At 44.1% G+C, this 21,249-nt stretch overlaps 1 protein-coding gene across 2 annotated transcripts; it reads left to right on the top strand.

Annotated features, from left to right (window-relative positions):
- The first annotated feature begins 420 nt into the window (after positions 1–420).
- Positions 421–20,793, top strand: LOC122015761 (nudix hydrolase 26, chloroplastic-like). 2 transcript variants are annotated; one of them, XM_042572787.1, is made up of 6 exons: positions 425–692; positions 770–820; positions 18,718–18,810; positions 19,544–19,638; positions 20,252–20,366; positions 20,463–20,793. In XM_042572787.1, exons 1-6 carry the CDS (start codon positions 483–485, stop codon positions 20,547–20,549), a joined length of 651 nt encoding a protein of 216 aa, XP_042428721.1. In that variant the 5' UTR covers positions 425–482; the 3' UTR covers positions 20,550–20,793. The 2 variants fall into 2 exon arrangements, with proteins under 2 accessions (XP_042428722.1, XP_042428721.1); XM_042572788.1 differs by lacking the exon at positions 18,718–18,810 and having other exon boundaries at positions 421–692.
- The last annotated feature ends 456 nt before the right edge of the window (positions 20,794–21,249 follow it).

Here is a 21,249-nt window from a genome sequence, read left to right as displayed (position 1 = left end):
GAACTCGAACGAGCTTTTTATCGAATCGAGCTCCGAATAACTCACGAACCGTTTGGTTCATTTACATCCCTACTAATTCCATATAAAGTTTAAACAATGTACAACCCTATTTGCTAGATACGGCAACCCATAGCGGGCCCAACATGATCCAATTTATTTTGGTTGCTTCTAGATATTATTTTATATATATATATATATATATATATATATTATCATTCCATCCTAAATTCCTTAAAATAAATTAAAATCTTTACGCCTAGTATATTTTTGATTATTAAAATTTTGTCCCGCTCCATTCTAACCAGCCAACGTCCGGGCCAGGTCGCCGTGCCCAGCCCGGCCCAGGAACGTGTAGAGTTAGCGTAGTTTTGAGTCGATTGGTCGATTTCAAATATTTGTAAAAGACCAGGGGCAATACCGTCAACCTAATTTGCCAATTCCAATTCCTAAACCAACCTTTTCGTCCATGGCGATGCGAAGCGATGATGGTCTCCTCCCTCGCCACCCGCCCCGCCGCCCTCGTTACTTGGCCCTCGCTCAATAAATCCCTCCTCCCGATCAATCCTCCCACGTTCTTCAAGTTCACGTTGTTCTCCACCAAACCATCGCCCCTCGTCGCCGCCTCCATGGAAAATTCTCCCCCGGGCTACCGCAGGAACGTTGGGATCTGCCTCATCAACCCCGAGAACAAGGCTTGTCGCATCTCATTGTGTCCGGTCGGTTCTTCGTCTCTCGAGAATCCTTCTTATTGATGATTTCGTGTTTCCAGATCTTTTCAGCTTCGAGACTCGATATTCCCGGCGCTTGGCAGATGCCTCAGGTGATTGTAACCGCCTTGCTGTACTTGTCCTTCCTTGACGAAAAAGCGTACGTTTTTATGTGCTAATGATCTAGATTGTTCAGATTACGTGCTTAAGCAGCGCCCATTCCATTCTGTCAGTTTTCCTCATATTTTGTCGAGGATTTGTGTTTTAGAAATCATATGTTAGTGATCCTGTCCGAAAGTCGATAGATGGAAAGTTGGGAATGTGACGCTTCCGTTGATCGCTTGTAGACTTCACTCGGATCTACAACACAGATTACGTCAGTACTGAGCCAGGGAAAGGTATGGGTGTTGGCCTTCCGACGCTCAAGTCAGTCACCCGGCGATGAAGTAGAAGGTGGAGCAACAAGAATGGATAGTAGCGAGAACAGTATCTATCGCGTATTGCGTACCTTCGTCGATGTTTGGACCCCTCTTTATATAGAGCTCCTGTAGCGCGCGTGCATGTTCCCCAAGGCGAGCACGCTTCCCAAAGTTTTCCTTGAAAAGACTTGTAACGGGCCGAGCATATCTCTGAAATGACAGTGGAAACTTCCCTCGTATGATCTTCTGGTTGTCCATGCTCGGTGTTGGCGACACCAACTCCCAAAAGGATGTCGATGGATATCAGAGGGAGTGTACTGTTAGGCCGAGCGGGCTGACCGCTCGGTCGGAGTTTCACTGCTCTGGTGCCCCTTTCAGTCGGCCAGAACTTCGCTACTCCTGTGTGTGTGTCCGCTCGGTCGTAACCTCGCTGCTCCTGTGTCCCGTCCGCTCGGCCGTAACCTCATTGCTCCTGTCTCCCGTTCGCTCGTCCGTAACTCCGCTGTTCCTGTGTCTCGTCTGCTAGGCCGAAGCTCCGCTCTGCCAATGTCAAGTTCTGCCCCCTGGCCGAACGGGGTAGCCACTCGGCTCGGTTTCTGCACATCGTCTCCTCCTCCGTTCGGCGTCCAATACTCCATTAAGCGTCGGTCATTTGACACCTTCCCGTGTCGAAGGCGGGATCATACTGGGACCTTCTCCCCCTTGTCGGGGCATGCTTGCCCGACCGACCGATGCTATCTGCGCGTTAACCGCCTTGACTTTGACCTCCACCGTGACCGCTATCCTCCGCGGGGTGGGGCCCCTCATCATCACCGCATCACATGCCTCCCCCTCAAGTCTAGTCGAAGGAGGTTGCAAGTCCGACTGACTGGACAAAATTGTCTGGGAAGCGTGCCACCCGATCGGCTTCAACACTCCGTGGTTTCTGATCGGGATAACGTGGTGCAACGGTCGGCTATGTGACCGCTCTCTGTTGGTCGGCCTGTTGAAGCTTGTCGTTTGGCCGTAGGTTTGCTCCCTTAAGCCGATCGGCACAACGAACATTTATACTTGTGAAATCTTTTCTTGGGTTGTCTTGCGATGCAGGCTTACGTCAGCCATATTTCTGGGAGACCGTGCAAAATTCATCTCATAATGGCTGAGTGTGATCCCATACCTTCTTAATTGCCCTCATTAAATGTCGACCCGTGGTGAGGCGTCACGTGTCCAGTCCGCTGCCGCCGCACGCTTGACGTGACAAGCGGATATCCGTTGGCGATGTGACGTTTGGCGCTTCAAATTCAACGACCCGATCTCTGCCTGAGTTTCCGCGACCTAGATCGGATGGCTCCGGTTGGCCGGCCCCGAGGCTTATAAGCCCATGCGCGTCGCCGCCTCCTTCGCATCTTCGTCTTCGACTCTTCGGCGGTAACTCAATCTGTGCTTCGACGACATTTCTCCTTCCCTGCTCCTCCGACGACCTTTTTCTAGTAAGTTTCCTCCCCATCGCACCCGCCTTCGAGTTTTTCGGCGTTTCTTTATGTTCTGGCAATATTCCAGTAATGTTCCTCCCCCCCGCATCCTTCCACTGCCTGTGTTTTTTGCGATAGCGAGTTTCTCACAGCCGCCTGTCTGCGTCCCTGGGCCTTGGTACACCTCTACTGAGTCCAGATTTGACGCCGGGGATGCTAAGAGTCTGTCCGCCGCTTTTGAGTTTCCTTCTGGATACAAAATTGTTCTTCCTTCTCCTTCCGATCGACCAAACTCTCCATCGCCCGACTGTCTTACCTTCTTTAGGGATCAGTTTACCGTCGATCTGCGATTTCCTATTCATCCCTTCTTTCCCGCCGTTTGTAAATACTTTCGCATCTCCCTTCATCAATTAGTGTCAAACTCCTTTCGGCTGTTGTGCGGGATAGTTGTTCTGTTCTGCTTGCACGACATTCCTCTCACTCCCCGGATCTTCCACTATTTTTATTACCCGAAATTGTCCGAGCCGAGGATTTTCCTTTTCCAAGCCCGAGTGAGCTTAGTTTTCTTTGACAAAATGCTGACCTCCAATAAGTATTGGAGAGAATATTTTTTTTTTGTACGCCTTATCGAGCGGCTACACTTCCCGATCCATTGACAGCTCGAAGTGGCGAGTCAGCCTCCCTTGAAACAGTACAAGAGCCGATCGGACTACCTCAACGCAGCTTCGATGTTGGCCGGTCAGAAATATGACATCCACAAGTTGCTGCGGGAGGGCGTCCTCTACATCTTCGGCTTGAGTCCGATTCGCACCCGACTTCCGTCCAGCCTAGGTATGCAACTTCTTTACTCCTTCCTTTGATTCTAACTGATTTTTCTCCCTTTTTTGCAGCCGAAATCATGCTACGTGCGCGTCTGGCCGGCAAGGCTAAGCTTGCGGATGTCGTGATCAATGCGGCAGTTGTGGAGGAATTGGAGAGTCGCAGCCTGCAACCGGTCAGCTCTCAAGAAGACCCCCAAGACGAGGGCGAGGCATCTCCAGTCTTGGAGAACGCGGGGGCAGCCAGCCGGACGCCTAGTGGTGAAGCGGCTAGCAGATCAAAACCTCCCTCCGAACGACAATCGGTCGTCCAAGTCGAGGGGGCGTCGGGCTCGGCCGCCTCAGGAGAGCCGCTGATTAGGCGTAAGAGACACCGGACAGAGCCTTCATCACGCTCTGCATCCTCAGTGGTGCGGTTTGCGCGGGTTGAAACTTCGACCCCCGCTCCTGTTGAAGAGACTACTGGCCCACATCGTCTGATCGGACGCCATCATTGTCCGGTTTGCTGCAAGGGATTGTCTGCGCCACCAGTAGCCTTCATGCCACCGCCATCCAAGGTCAAAAAGTTCGGCATCCGTCCGGCGTCCTTGTCTCGGTCGTCCGGACGAGCGACCTTGAGCGGCCAGCGCCATATAACGATGGTTCTCCATTTGCCGACTGAAGAATGACGCGAGTCGGCTAGCGTTGCATCCTGAGCCCTTGAGCACCAGATAATTATCCAGGGGCCACTCGCGCAGATATGGGCTAATGCCCGAGCCTGCGCAACGATGATGCCTCCGGGGGCGCTTGCGGACAACCACACCCAGATGTTGATTGGGGTAAGTGTTGTATTCTTCTTAATCTATTTTTGCTCGGCGCTTATATTTTTCTTATTCGTAGTATTGAGTAGAGAGTCTGGCTATGTGCTAGAGACTCGCATTTTTGGAGGAGGAAGTCAAGAAGTTGAAGGCGTCGAGCGGCCAATCCTCCGTCTCTCAAGAGCAGATAAATGCTGAGGTGGTCAAGCTGAGGGCCGATCTGCGAAGAGCACTGCGCTACTCGAGGCCGAGCGGGGAAAAAGCGCAGAGCAGACCTCTTTGCTGGCTCGACTCAACAAGCAAGTCACCACCTTTGACGCCAAGATCGAGTCGGCCAATGCAAGGAAGTTCCGGGCCATCGAAGACTTGGACCTGAAGAATAAAGAGGCCCGGGCCTTCGCTAAGAAGCTCAAAGAGACCGAAGATGTTTTGGTCGCCGAACGGAATAGCTGGTCGGCCGAAGAAACCGCCCTTCGAGGCCAACTCACCGCGAAGAATAATGAGCTAGTCACTGCGAAGGACGAGCCGGAGGCCTCCCGAACGGCTTTGAAGACCTATCAAGATGCCGAGTCTAGCTGGTTCGAGGCTATGAAGAGGAACTACATCTGCTCGGACACGTTCAATGACAAGGTCGCCGATCGGGCTCTTCGCCTGTTTGATCTTGCAATTAACGGGACGCTCAACCAGCTTAGGGAAGGCGGTTACCTCCTCGCCGCTCTGACAAGTGAGGTCATCAGTCGGGACATCTGACCAAATCGTTGTCCGATGATGCCTTAGATTACCTTGAGTGAGGTTGAGAGTTCCTCTTTTTATAAAATTTTGTAGTGTCAATGAATGCTAGCCCGCTCGGCTAAGCTTCGTCTTCTTCTAGTATTTGTTTTTTCAACTCATCTCTTGAACTTTGCATAAACCTGTGGCCTCGTGACCCCTCCGATCGACAACGACTAGTTTTATCCAGCTGATCGGTCCTATTTGTTTTTAGAGTTGCTCATTATGATTCTACGACCTTCTGATCAGCAAAGATTATTTTGAAGAATAGTCCCGAACGATCGTCGTACTTCGAAGACTTGGAGAGTAGCTCGTATTCATGGTTGGTCGCTCATTCCTCTCGGATTATAAGACTGACGCTTGCCCGTTCATTGAGCCAAGGGTTTAAGGTCGCCGCTCGACTATTGATGAAGACCAAGGTTTAAGGTTACCGCTTGACCGTTGATGAAGACCAGGTTTAAGGTCGCTGCTTGACCGTTAATGACGACAAGGGTTTAAGGTCGCCGCTCGACCGTTGATGTAGATTAGGCGAAGACTAGGGTTTAAGGTCGTCACTCGACCGCTGATGCAGATTAGGGTTTAAGGTTGCTGCTCGACCGTTGATGTAGACTAGGGTTTAAGGTTTCCGCTTAACCGTTAGTGTAGACCAGGGTTTAAGATCGCCGCTCGACCGTTGGGGAAGATGAGGCGAAAACTAGGGTTTAAGGTTGCTACTTGACCGTTGGTGAAGACGAGAGTTTACGGTCGCCGCTCGGCTGTTGGGGAAGATGAGGATTTAAGGTTGCCGCTTGACCGTTGATGTAGACTAGGGTTTAAGGTCGTCGCTCGACCGTTGGAGAATACGAGGGTTTAAGGTCGCCGCTCGACCGTTGATGACGACAAGGGTTTAAGGTCGTCGCTCGATCGTTGATGTAGACTAGGGTTTAAGGTTGTCGCTCGACCGTTGATGTAGGCAAGGGTTTAAGGTCGTCGCTCGACCGTTGGGGAAGACGAGGGTTTAAGGTCGTCACTTGACCGTTGATGACAACAAAGGTTTAAGGTCGCCGCTCGACCGTTGATGACAAGAGTTTAAGGTCGCCGCTCAACCATTGATGTAAACTAAGGTTTAAAGTCGTCGTTCGACCGTTGATGTAGTCTAGGTTTTAAAGTCGCCGCTCGAGCGTTGGGGAAGACGAGGGTTTAAGGTCGCCGTTCGACCGTTGATGATGACAAGGGTTTAAGGCCGCCACTTGACCGTTGGGGAAGACGCATCTCAAGAGGCATTCTTCGTTTTTATTCATATTTTGCCCTACGTTTAAGAAACATACAAAAATACATGTATTCAATCATGCACCTCTCATCCGACCCTGTAGGATTGGAGATGATTCGCGCTCAATGGTCTCTCGAGCTGCCGTCCCCCCTCATTCTCCAAGTAGTAGATGCCCGGATGGAGCTTTTGCACGATCTTGAAAGGTCCCGCTCATGGAGCTTCAAGTTTGGTGACGTCGTCGACCGACTTCACTTTTTTCTATACGAGATTGCCGACCTGGAAGGACCTCGGGATCACCCTCCGGTTTTAGTTCTACTTCATCCGTTGCCAGTACGCCGTTAGCCGAACAGCTGCTTTCGACCGCGTTTCGTCCACCAAGTCGAGCTCTATGAGCCTCCGTTCGGCGTTTCCTTCATCGTAGTACTGCACCCGATCGAATTCTACTCTGACCTTCACGGGGATGATTGCTTCGTCGTTGTATACCAAGTGGAAGGGGGTTATGCCGGTCGCCTCCTTCGAGGTCGTGCGAAGGGCCCACAACACACTGGGGAGCTCGTCGACCCAGCTGCCTCCGACGTGGTCGAGCCGAGTGCGTAGAACCCTGAGGATTTTCCAATTAGTGACTTCGGCTTGTCCGTTGCATGGGGGTAGGCCACAGAGGTGAAAGCCTGTTGGATGTCGTAACCCTCGCACCACTCTCTGAGCCCCTGATCGGCGAACTGTCTTTCATTGTCTGATACGAGCCGGCGTGGTATGCTAAACCGGCATATGATGTTCTGCCAAACAAACTTAATGATCATATGCTCGGTTATTCTTACAAGTGGCTCGGCTTCCACCCACTTCGAGAAGTAGTCGACCGTGACAAGTAGAAATTTCCGCTGACCGGTCGCTATGGGGAATGACCCAACGATATCCATGCTCCATTAATCGAACAGGCAAGATACTGTGGACGCCTTGATTTCCTCGGTCGGTTGGTACGGAAGGTTGTGATACTTTTAGCAGGACAAGTAGGTGGCCACTTCCAAGTGGGCATCTTCTTGGAGGGTCGGCCAAAAATATCCGGTGAGTAGTATCTTACGAGCTAATGCACGGCCGCCCGGATGACCTCTGCAGGAACCTTGGTGCATGTCCCGCAGAATGTATTCGACATCTTCCGATCCGACGCATTTAACTAGGGGCCTGGAGATTGCTCTCTTATAAAGTTGGTCCTCGACCAAGATGAACCGTCTGACCTTGTTCTTCAGCAGGCGAGCTTCTTCCTGATCGGCAGGTGTTATTCCCGACCGCAGAAACTCTGTTAGAGCTGTCCTCCAGTCATTCGGGAAGGTCATTCCTTCCATTCAGTCAATATGTGCCACTAACGAGACCTGTTCGATCGGCTGCCCTATGACGTTCGGCGATAACGAACTGGCTAATTTTGCCAACTCATCTGTCGCTTGGTTCTCCGATCGGGGGATTTTTTGTATAATGACCTCTTGAAAGTTGGTTTTCAGCTTCTTGAAGGTCTCCGCATAGAGCCTGAGTCGAGCATTGCTTATCTCGAACTTCCCGGATAACTGCTGAGCGGCCAACTGAGAGTCCGAGTGGATGAGGACTTTAACGACTCCCATATGCCGGGCTGCCTGTAGGTCGGCTATCAATGCTTCATACTCAGCTTCATAATAGGTGGCTCTGTAGTCCAGCCGAACAAATAGATGCATCCGATCTTCCCGTGGTGAGATGAGCAATATGCCGATTCCGCTACCTTGCCGAGTGGACGAGCCATCAGCAGATATCCTCCACGTTACCTCCGGCTCGTCACTCTGGACCTCTATGACGAAATCCGCCAAGGCCCGAGCCTTAATTACCGCTCATGGTTGATACTGTATGTCGAATTCGCTCAGCTCGGTCGACCATTTGATCAGTCTTCCTGATGCCTCGGGGTTGAGAAGGACCTGCCCCAAGGAGCTGTTAGTTAGTACGATGATTGAGTGTGCGAGAAAATATGGGCGAAGCCTCCGAGCGGCGAGAATCAAAGCATAAGCTAATTTTTCCAGACCAATGTAGCGAGACTCTGCATCCTTTAATATATGACTTAAAAAGTATACAGGTTGTTGCTCTTGGTCGTTCTGCCTAACTAGAGTCAACCCAACCATATACTCGTTGGATGATAAATAGATCCAGAGCGGCTCACCAACAATTGACTTGGCTAATACAGGCAAGGAGTTAAGATATTCCTTAAGCTCTTTCAATGTCCGATCGCATTCGGCGTCCCACTAGAATTTTGTAGCTCGGCGAAATGCTTTGAAGAAAGGCAGAATTCGGTCGGATGACTTGGATATGAATCTGGATAACGCCGTGATCCGACCGGTTAGCTTTTGAGCTTCCTTCAAGTTCCGAGGCGGTGACATGTCCTGTAACTCTTTGACTTTGCTTGGATTGGCTTCAATGCCACGCTCGGTGACAATGTAACACAGGAAGCAACCACTCTTTGCGCCGAATAGACACTTGTTGGGGTTCAGCTTTATTCCATACGCCCTCAACGTTCGACAGATTTCCTCGATATCTGCGCACAAGTCAACAGCTCGGAGGGATTTTATTAATATATCGTCAACGTATACCTCCATGTTACAACCAATCTGTCATCGGAACACCTTGTTCATCAGCCTCCGGTAAGTGGCTCCAATATTCTTAAGTCCGAACAGCATGACTTGTAGCAGTACGTTCCGTCGGCCGTAATGAAGCTGACCTTCTACTGGTCTTCTTGAGCGAGCGACATTTCGTGATACCCTTGGTATGTGTCGAGCATGTAGATCAGCTCGTAATCCGCCGTTGAGTCCAACATCTGGTCTATCCTGGGTAACGGATAGAAGTCTTTTGGGCATACCTTGTTCAAATGGCGGAAGTCAATGCAGACCCAATATTTATTGTCCGGCTTGGAGACCAACATGACATTGGCTAGTCAGCTCGGGAATTGAACTTCCCTAATATGGCCGACCTCCAACAACTTTTCTATCTCCGCCCGGATGATCAAATTTTGCTCCGCGCTGAAGTCCCTCTTACTTTGCTTCACCGGTCGAGCGTCCGGTCGGACATGAAGCTCATGCTAAGCTACACTCGGGGAGATACCGGGAAGCTCGTATGTCGATCAGGCGAACACATCATGATTTTATCTAAGGCAAGCGACCAACTCTGTTTTCTTCTCCACCCCCAGGTCGGCGGTTATAAAGGTGGTTGTTTCCGTTCGGCTGGGGTGGATCTGAACCTCCTCCTTTTCTTCGTACACCAATGTAGGAGGTCTTTCAGTGATTGCGCTCAACTCTAAGCGCGGATTCTTCTGAGCGTTTCTTCCTTCGGACTTGACCTTCTCGACGTAGCATCGTCGAGCGGCCAACTGATTGCCTTTGACTTCGCCCACCCAGTCGTCCACTAGGAACTTGATCTTTTAGCAGTAGGTAGACACCACCGTCCGAAATTCGTTGAGGGTCGGTCGACCCAAGATGACGTTATAGGCCGACGGTGCGTCCATCACAATGAAGTTTGTGGTCATTGTTCTCCTCAGCGACTCTTCACCGAGCGAGATGGCCAGTAGGGCCTGTCCGAGCGGCAGTACCTCGTTGCCCGTGAAACCATAGAGAGGGGTCGTCATTGGCAGCAACTCATTTCGATCGATTTATAATTGATCGAACGCCTTCTTGAAGATGATGTTCACTGAACTTCCTGTATTAACAAAACTTCGGTGAATAATATAATTAGTAATTACTGCCTGGATGATCAGCGCGTCGTCATGAGGGATCTCCACTCCCTCCATATCTCTGGGGCCGAAGCTTATCTCGGGCCCCTCAGCCTTCTCCCTGCTACATTCCACGGCGTGGATCTCCAGTTGCCGGGCGTACAATTTCCTGGCTCTGTTGGAGTCACCGCAGGTCGACCCATCGACGATCATGTCTATTTCTCCTCGGGCGACGTTGCTTCTGTTTTCTTCTTCCCGAGTGGAGGGTCTATTTCGCTCGACCGTGACTCGGGAGGGATCAGTGCTATCCCTCCGCTGATGCTGATGGTGCCGCTCGGGCGCCCTTCTTTCGTCCTCTCGTCACCCGGTAGATCGTTGTCTATGTCGCCAATCGGGAGTTGGAGATCGGCGGGGGTATCCTCTCGGCGTCGGTCGGTTGTTGATCGGTGCCAGATCGTAGCAGTCGCGCGTGTTGTGCGTCGCCGATTGGTGGAAGGAGCAGAACATTGGCGTCCATACCTTGCCTCTTCGGCCGACCGGAGGTCACATATTGCACGGTATGTGTCCTGGCCTCCTGGTGTGGCCGCGCTCCCTCCACTCCTGGCCCCTTGGGCTGTTGGTGGCTGCTCGTCGGTCGTCGGCGCGAGCTCGGCCAGCGTTTCCTTCTTCCTCGCTGCCTGAGTTTCTTCCACGTTTATGTATTCATTGACCTTCCTGTGCAGGTGGTGGAAGCCCTTGGGCGACTTCCGGATGAGTGATCGAAAGAACTCTTCTTCAACCAACCCTTGAGTGAAGGCGTTCATCATCGTCTCGGATGAGACCAAGGGGATATTCATGGCTACTTGATTGAAACGCCTGATGTACGGTCGGAGCGCTTCCTTGGATCCTTGCTTTAGGGCAAAGAGGTTGACGCTTGTCTTCTGATAGCGTCGGCTGCTGGCGAAATGGTGCTGGAACGCAGCTCGGAAGTCCTTGAAGCTACGTATTGAGTCGTCCGACAGTCTTCAGAACTAGCGCTGCGCCGAGCGGAAGAGAGTACTGAGAAAGATTCGGCACTTCATCCCATCCGTGTACTGGTGCAGCGTGGCTACATTATCAAACTTATCCATATGATCATCTAGATCGGTCGTTCCGTTGTATTCCCCGATCGCCAGTGGGGTATAGTTCCGGGGTAGAGGGTCACTCAAGATCGCCTGAGAGAACTATTGATTAATTCGCTTGGGTGATGCGTGACTTCTGGGCGCCTTTCCTTTTTGCGCGTCCCGAACGGGGAGGTTGTCCGAAGATGACCCCCTCTCCTAGTTCGCCTGAGCTATTTCTGAGGGGGTCTGAAACAAGGCGCGATGAAATGGGATGGGCGCGGGCGACACTTCCCCCTGTGTGTTGGTTGACCCTCTATTCAGCCCCCATATGGAAACTGGTTCCGGTTGGTCTTTTAGTCCCGCTCGCCCTCCTGCTGTCAACGTCGTCGGCTGTTGTACTAGCCGATCAGCTAGTGCCTGCTATTGTTGCTGCTTGAACATCTTCGCCGCTCGGGCTTGCACAAGCATGTCGAGCTCCGCTTTGGTGAGCGTCAAGGTTGTGAGTCGTCCAACGTCCTCCATCTTCTCAACTCGGATGCAAGTTAAGTTTCCACAGACGGCGTCAAGTATGATCCTGTTTGAAAGTCGATGAGATGGAAAGCTAGGGATGTGGCGCTCTTGCTGACTGCCTGTAGACTCTGCTCGGACCTGCAACACAGATTATGTCAGTGCCGAGCCAGGGAAGGGGTCCCCGACATTGGCCCTCCGACGCTCAAGTCAGTCACCGACGATGAAGTAGAAGGCGGAGCAACAAGAATGAACAGTAGCGAGAACCGTGTCTATCGCGTATTGCGTACCTCCGTCGATGCTTGGACCCTCCTTTATATAGAAGTCCTGTAGTATGCGTGCACACCCCCAAGGCGAGCACACTTTCCAAAGTTTTTCTTGAAAAGACTTGTTAATAAAGTGCCCCTGACACAGTACCTTAACGGGTCAAGCATATCTCTGAAGTGACAGTGGAAGTCGTACGATTTTCTGGTTGTCCATACTCGGTGTCGGCAGCACCAACTCCCAAAAGGATGTCAATGGATATCAGAGGGAGTCTACTGCTAGGCCGAGCGGGTTGGCCGCTTGGTCGGAATTTCACTGCTCCAGTGCCTCGTTCGGTTGGCCAGAACTTCGCTACTCCTGTGCGTGTGTCCGCTCGGTCGTAACCTCGCTGCTTCTATGTCCCGTCCGCTCGGTCGTTACCTCACTGCTCCTGTGTCCCGTCCGCTCGTCCGTAACTCCGTTGTTCTTGTGTCTCGTCCGCTAGGCCGAAGCTCCGCTCTGCCAATGTCGAGTTCTGCCGCATGGCCGAGCGGGGTAGCCGCTCGGCCCGACTTCTGCACATCGTCTCCTCCTCCGTTCGGCGTCCAATACTCCATTGAGCGTCAGTTATTTGACACCTCCCCGTGTCGAAGGCGGGATCGGACCAAGACCTTCTCCCCCCGGTCGAGGCATGCTCGCCCGACCGACCGATGCTATCTGCGTGTTGACCGCCTTAATTTTGACCTCCACCGTGACCGCTATCCTCCGCGGGATGGGGCCCCTTATCATCACCGCATCAGTTAGGATTGTGCATAATTATTTGAAGTGTATCACTCCATATTGCCCATTTGCTTCATTTTAATTCCTGTTTATTTGGAATAGTACTGCAAAGAATTTGCTGATAATGAGATAGAAGTGGGAATTTCATTCTCTATTCGGGATGTTTCTGATAAAAACAGTTTGTTGCTACATTCATCAAAAACTTGAGACGCGTTACTCCTATGCTTTTAAACTCATAGTTTAAACATAAACAACATTACCATAATGAAATCATCAGGCCAATTTAGTTAAATACAAAGTCAAACAGAGTTCTTTCCAATTTCTTGAACCACAGAAATAGGACTATAATACTTGTGATTTAAGAATTGATTTCATCAAGGAGTTCCTCAGTTAAGATTGTCATGGGTCAATTTTAGGACTTTAAGTTATAATTTTGTGAAATTGGTTTGCTATAGCCTATAGGAGTAGGGATGTAAACGAGCCGAACCGAGCCGAACAGTATTAGGCTCGAGCTCGGCTCGTTTAAGTTATATTCGGGCTCGAGCTCGGCTCGAGCTCGAATCGAGCTTTTATCACAAGGCTCGAGCTCGGCTCATTTTAGAATTATCAAGCTCGCGAACAGTTCGAGCTCGGCTCGTTATTAGCTCGATTATCAAAGTTAACGAGCCTAACTCGTTAAGCGAGCTCGGGCTCGTTTTCGGACTCGTTTAGAGCTCGTTTTTGGCTCATTTTAGAGCTCGTTTTTTGGTTCATTTTAAAACTCATTTTAAGGCTCATTTTAGAACTCGTTTTTTTGGCTCGTTTTAGAGCTCGTTTTTTTGGCTCGGTTTAAGGCTCGTTTTAAGGCTCATTTTTTTGGCTCGTGAGCCTATAAATAAACATGTTCGTGAGCTCACGAGCCGAATATCCTTAAGCTCGAGCTTGGCTCGATAAAACTGTCGAGCTTGAAATCAAGCTCGAGCTCGGTTCGATAAGATAAACAAACGAACTCGAACGAACTTTTTACCGAATCAAGCTCCGAATAACTCGCGAACCATTTGGTTCATTTACATCCCTATATAGGAGATTGTTTAGTCAATTATCATTCGATCAAAGGATTAAATGATTTGAGATATATGACACTTGATTGCCCAAGCTTTCTTTGTTATTGATGAATAATTAATAACAAATTTCAAAATAATTGATGTAAATAATTAATATTACCATTGAATAATTTAAAATTAATGATTTAGGGTAAATATTTAATTTGTTAATGATAATTAATTGATTTATTATATCTCTTTATTAGAATTGTTCAATAAAAGGTAAATTGTAATACATTTTATAATTATTTGATGGTAAAATTTAAATAATTTCAGAATTATTTAACTAAGAAAATAATTTCTATTATAAGCATCTGAATTTCTCATAGTTAATTTATAATCTTTAAAGATGATTGAATATTTAGAATAAGTAAACAATTGATTTAAACCATTATTTTACTTATTCTCAATGACCTTTTTATTTAAACTAATTATTCTCTTCAACCTAGTTCTACTCTCATTATTTCTATTTAATGAACTCCGTCTCTACTAATTTATTTTATAGAATCTAGAAAATCAAAAGGTTTATGAGAGAGAGAATATATTGGCATCTAGGATTTATGAGGCAGGTTTTTCCTCTTCCCTTTGTGGTGCACTATATTTTTTGTATCTTTTTTTCATGTCTTTGTATCTACTCTCTTGTGACTAATATGTGGCAAAAGACGATTCGTTCGCCCCCAGCGCTCCCGTCAACCAGTCCCTAGGCCAATACGGAGGAGGTAAATCACGGATGACTACTAGCCATTAGTGTAAATGGCCAAGACATGGGAGAGGTTATGCTCGGTCCTCTTGTGACTAATATGAAAATTGATCGAGATGCTAAGGCATGAAAACAAGCATGATATAATAAAAGATTTGCACCGCCAAGAGAATAATGGGAGGGGCCTTCCTCATAAATTCTAATGTTGATATACTCTGGTCTCCAAAACTTTTAAAATTTCCAAATTTCATGAAATGAATTGGTGAAGATACAGAGTTTACTAAATAAAGAGTTTGAAAGTAGTTTAAATAAAAGGCCAATTAACATTAGCAAAATAATAATTTAAATTAGATTATATGTAAAACAATTGTTGGTCCTATTCTACTCACTGCAATACTATTTAAATTAGCGTAATAAAATACTTTCGAAAATATTTTAAATATCCTAAATGAATTATGATTAAAATTAAAGATAATACATTTTTTGTCTTAGTTTATTAAATAGGAACTGAAAGATTTGGTGAGGTATAATTCTAAAGAGATTAAATTTAGTTTAAATAAAATGGTCAATTAACATTAGAAAAATAATTATCTAAATTAGAACAAGTAATCAATTGTTTAACCTATTCTACTAATTACAATAATATTCAAAATTTGCATAATTCAATACTTTTGGAAGTATTATAAATATCATAAATTAACTATAATCAAATTAAACATAATACAAATCTTTGTCTCATTTAAATAATTTCAAAAATATTATCATAAATTCATCATGAGAGAATTATTCACTTTTACCATTAGATAATAATAAAATCTATTAAAATTTCTATCCCATGATGACCAGTCATGGCCGGTCCCAAGCCCGGATAAAGGAGGAGGGTTGCGTTAGGTTGCCAGCCAGCGTCAAACTATGGCAAAATTTCATGAATGAATCCATTAAACTATTGTGCTAATGCTAGGTTGTTCCCCGGAAGGAACGCGTTGCAGGTCCCATTCTAACGTCTCAGCAAGGACCACTACATCTAACTCGTGAGTGTTAGGTTGATACACAAAAGGATCACATTGCAAGGTCCAGCTGCAAAGACCGCTACATCTCCATGAGAACTTGGGTGTAGTGTTAAATAAACAAGAGTTCTCACACCATAGGTTAGATAAGAACAAATATGATAGGAAAACTAATAGTCTAAGATTTGAAACATAAAATATAGAAATCATCACTGGTAAATCAATGGAAGTAGTAGATACTATAATTAGGAGAAGAACTAGTATTTTGTATGTACAAGAGACAAAATGAGTAGGTGAGAATGCAAAGATAATAGAAAACTTGGGTTTTAAGTTATGGTATACAAGAAAAAGTAAATAAGAAATGAAATGAGCATTGATATAGATAGTTCGTTAAAGGAGGAAGTTGTAGGAGTAGTTAGAAAAGGAGATAGAATTATAACTCTTAAGATAATAGTGGTGAAAACAACTATGAATATAATTAGCGTATATGCACCACAAGTAGGATTAAATGAAGCTACCAAATTAAGGTTTGGGAGGACTTAGATGAAATATTACAAAATATTCCACCAAACGAAAGGATTTTAATAGAGGTGATCTAAATGACATGTCGGAGTGAAAAATGAGGAATATGAGAGAGTACATGGGTTTGGAACGAGAAATGAGGAAGGGAAAACTATATTAGATTTTGCAGCATATGACCTTATATTAACATATTTTTTTAAGAAAAAAAACACTTGGTCACGTTCAAAAGTGAGAATAATAAATCACAAGTTGACTTTCTTATGATTAGGAAGGGGGATTTAAAGATTTATAAAGATTGTAAGGTCATCCCTGAAGAAAGCTTAACTACCCAACGTAGGTTACTAGTATTGGATATATGCCTCAATCATAGTATTAATAGAAAAAAAATATACACAACTCAATTAAATGGTGGAAGTTAAAGGATGAGAAACAGAACATATTTAAGGAGAAGGTAGGAGTAAAAGCATTAGGTGAAATATACGGTGACTATAATACGACATGAGATAAGATAGTATCAAAGTTGAAATGATAGTTAAGAGTGTACTCGGTGAGTCAAAGGGATATGCACACCAAGTAAGAAATTTTGATGGTGGAATAAGAAAGAACAAGAGAAATTGGAGAAGAAACGAATAGCCTATAAGAAATTATATATTTGTAAGAACGAAGAAAATTTAAAAAGATATACAATAGCCCAGAAAGAGGCTAAGAAAGTAGTGAATGAAGTAAAAAATGAAACTTTTGAACGATTATATCAAAATTTGGATACAAAAGAAGGGGAAAGCGATATTTATAGATAGCTAAAGTGAAAGTGAGGAAGACAAGAGATCTTGGCCAAATAAGATATATTAAAGATGAATAGGTACTAGTAAATGATGGAGAAATAAAAGATTGGAAAATATAATTTCACTTTTTAATAAAGGTAGAGGCAACTATCTTAGGTAATTTAAGTAGGTTAAATGAGTATAGATATTTAAATTTTTATCGTAAAATTCAAACTTCAGAGTAGAACAAACTTTAAATGAGATGCAAAATGGAAAAGCAATGAGACCAGATGATATCCCAATAGAGGTATGGAAGTGCCTAGGAAAATAAGGTATTGAATGATTTGCAAAATTATTTAATATGATATTGAAAACAAAAAAAATATCTAAGTACTCTAGTTCCCTTATATAAGAATAAAGGAGACGTACAAAATTGTACAAACTATAGGGTATTAAACTAATGAGTCATACTATGAAACTTTGGGAAAATAATAGAAAAAGATTAAGGAAGGAGACTCGATGAAAAATAAATTTGGGTTCACGCCTGAAGGTCTACAATAGAAGCTATACATCTTCTTAGACAATTAATTGAAAAATATCGAGAGCAAAACAAGATCTACACATGGTATTCATTGACTTAGAAAAGGCATATGATAGAGTCCCAAGAGAAATTATATGGAGAATTTTAGAAAAGAGGATGTTAGCGTAACATATATTGAACTAATTAAGGATATGTATGAGGATGTAACGACTAGAGTAAAGACTTCAAGGAGAGTACCTGAAGTATTTCCAATAAAGATAGGGTTACATCAAGATCAGCTCTAAGTCCCTATCTTTTTACATTAATTATGAACGAACCACACATTCAAGACACAAGGTGCGTATTTGCACATGATATTATTTTGGTAGATGAGACACGTGAAGGAGTAAATGCTAAGCTAGAATCTTGAGGGAAACTACTATAAGAAAAAGGTTTTAAGCTTAGTAGATTAAAGACGGAATATATGGAATTTAAGTTTAGCAATATTAGAAGTAATGAAACAATTGTTAAGATAGGAGAGGACGAGTTGCTTGGAACCGAGAAATTTAAGTATTTAGGATCAATTTTACAAAACGATGGAGGGATTGAGAGAGATGTCTCTTACATAGAATACAAGGGTGAAATGGAGGAGAGCGTCGAGTGTTTTATGTGATCGTAAAGTACCTCTTAAACTTAAAGGTAAGTTCTATAAAATGACAGTTAGACCTACTAGAACACGTGTAGAAGATGAGAGTTGCAGAGATGAGGATGTTAAGGTGGATGTGTGGACATACGAGGATGGACAAAATAAGAAATGAGAGCATTAGAGAGAAAGTAGGAGTTGCATCTATTGAGGAAAAACTCAGAGAGACACGTTTAAGATGGTACGGACATGTACTTAGACGACCAATAAATGCTCCAGTTAGGTGATGTGAAACTATGATAAACATGCATATAAAACGAGGAAGAGGAAGACCAAAAAAGACTTGGTTAGCAACAATAAAACAAGATAAAATTTATTTAAATATAGATGATGATATAATAGGAGATAGAGCTCAATGGCGTAAAAGGATTCATACAGCCGACCCCACTTAGTGGGAAAAGGCTTGGTTGTTGTTGTTGTTGTTGTATTAAAATTTCTATCCTGGTAAAGCAACATAACAAGTCAATCAATTATCATTCATAATATAGTTATTTTTCCTAAATAATTAATTCCAAATTTTTCAAAGGTGATCTTAATTATTTGCATCAATTATTTGCCTTATATCACAAGTCATTTAGTCGTTTAGTCAAATAATTGAACTAAATAATTTCCTATCGGAAATAATTTCATAAATAACTGGACTAACTTAATACTCCTAAAATTTGATTCTAACAAAGAATGGTTCCAAATGACACTTCTAATTAAGGGGAGTGTTTGTACCTTTTTTATTCTAGTTTGTGACATGTCTGTAGAATAGGTTTGAAATCGGTGATTAAATAACTACCTCTTCTATTGTCAAACCGTGGAGAGACCTGGATATGGCAACTTCAATTTGTGACGTTCTGTTTGCAACTGGAGTTTTACTCTCTTTCATGAATTTCTTATTCAGGGTGGTATTGATGGTGAAGAAGATGCTAGGATTGCTGCCTTTAGAGAGTTGAAAGAAGAAACAGGAGTTACATCAGCAGAGATCCTTGCCGAGGTGACCAATTTATACTACAACGAGCATTTCTTTTCATTTTATTTTGGTATGGAATAAGATGCTGATTCTTCAAATGGGTTGGGGATATATCATGTAACTTTGTTCTATGAACAATCATCGCTTGTATTGGTTTGTAGGATACACTACTGATTAGGCTCTGTTCTAACAAAAAGAATTATCATTAGGAAGAATCTAGTATATATTAATTAGTCTTTGGATTAAACCAAAGCTTCAACTATTAGTTTTATGCCATTAAAGCTAGATATAATCAAATAATAAGGGCAGCCCGGTGCATGAAGCTCTTGCTAGGCGAGGTCCCGGGGAAGGATCTATTGTACGTAGTTTTACCCTATTTTTTGTAGGAGGCTGTTTCCAGAGGCATAATCAAATAATGAGGTTAAAAATTTAATTCTTTAGCTGCCTTAATTTTTGCCATACACCAGGTCTGTTCTCTTCTTTATGTGGCAGCAATATCCCAACTGCATTCTGCATTCTGCATTCAGCTACCATCTGTGACGTTAATCTTGTTTTTTTTGTTGTCAATCAATTTAAGCTATAATTCACTATATTTTCTCTTGCCTATGTTCTTAGCTAAGAAAATGTGGTTTAATTAGTATTTAGATGAGATCTAGCAATTGGTTAATCTAACTTATTTTTGTTCACATGGATTTTATAACTGCATTAAAGTATGAGAAGCTACTGAGTATATGCTTTCCAAACTCTGCTACTGCAGGTTCCTTACTGGTTAACCTATGATTTCCCTCCAGAAGTAAGGGCAAAGCTTAACAAACTATGGGGAACAGATTGGAAAGGTCAAGCACAAAAGTGGTAAGAATTCCAGTGTTCCTGATGAATTTCTACCTCTTAAATGCAATGGAGAGGCTTGTTACCATAAGCATTTGTGCTACACATGCTTGGTAAGGTTGTTGAAAGGTGCATGTTTAATATAGCATTTTGAAAAAGGATGTTCATGAGAAATGGTTTGTACAAAACACACATCTTATCTAGCAGTTAACCCACAAGGATGACAAAATCCAATTGTCTTCACTGGGGGCTAATTTGTTTTCTCGCTTTTGTCCTATTAAAATCCAATTTCTGTTTCCCTTTATAAACATATAGTATCTTTTCTATGTTTGTACATTAAATCTTTTGGTAGATATTCTACCTTTGGAAAGTAGTAGTTAACTGCACAGGGATCAGACTTCAGTGAGTGTAGCATAGGATTGTAGTTAACTGCACAATTGAGACAACTTTGATGTTCTTAGTCTTAGTTAATGACCAGTAAGGTTCATCCAAAATCTATTGATTGTTATTTCTCATTTAAGTGCTCTTGAATTAAAGAAAGCTTTACTTCCAGAATGTTGATATTTGTTCCTTCTAACTTTGAAAATGCTGGTGTTGTAATCTCATTCTCTATAGCTAAGCCTACTATGAAGTACAGGTTTTTATTTAGATTCACTGGGAGCGAAGATGAAATTAATCTTGCTGGGGACGGAAGTGAGAAGCCAGAATTCGGAGAGTGGATGTGGATGACACCACATCAAGTGATCGATCATGTGGGTAAACAAACCTACTCTTGTAGTGCTTGCTATATTGGATGGCCGCTTCAAGTAAACTTGAATCTCACGCTACATTACGCTCCTCCTGAACAGGCAGTTGATTTCAAGAAATCGGTCTACGAGGAGGTTCTTAAGTTCTTTAAGTCTCATTTACAACCAGAATCATCTTCTGAAGCATAGATAGTTTGCTAGTATTGAACCGCCATTTCGAGTGACCATAGCAATAACTGGTCAAATGAACCACTATTCAAGGTCTAGTACATGATCCCATTTACATGTGCTTTGTTAGTGATCAAACATTGTTGATATATGATGTAATCATGTTTAACTGCAATGATGATCCCAAAGACGAATACCTTCTTGTTGAATTCGAAACCATTCGTTGCTTTAATGTGATCACATCAATTTTGTTGTCTACTGATAATCCATCATGTTTAACATATGTCATTGATGATTAACCTAACTTGTGACTGAATCTTTGTTTATACATTGACAATGTCATGTTATATAGTGACTATGTAATGCGTTCGAGATGTCATTCGTCAAGTTTGTTACTTCATTGATGGCTAAGAAGTGAATCAACTGACGACTTAAAACTGTCAGAATCGAGAACCAGAAGCCACCCGGTCGGGTCGGTTAGAAGAAGGTAGATACATAGTGAACAGTTAATTGGAGATCTTTCAATTTTATTTTTCTAAGGCATCGAGTTTTTTTAGAAGAACAGTTACAAAAGGATCATTAGGTGTAGACAAATCTATTTGAAAGGGATGGCATTTCTTTTCTTTTATTAAAGAAAAACTAGTTTAGACTTTTCAAAAAAAAAACAAACATAGTGAAACAAATTAAATTAAATTAAATATAATTGCTGATTGTCTTTACT

This window comes from Zingiber officinale, chromosome 8B, assembly GCF_018446385.1.
Source record: "Zingiber officinale cultivar Zhangliang chromosome 8B, Zo_v1.1, whole genome shotgun sequence".
Classification (NCBI taxonomy): domain Eukaryota; kingdom Viridiplantae; phylum Streptophyta; class Magnoliopsida; order Zingiberales; family Zingiberaceae; genus Zingiber; species Zingiber officinale.
Note: the sequence above shows the minus strand (reverse complement) of the source record. Positions and strands in the feature narration are given on the sequence as shown.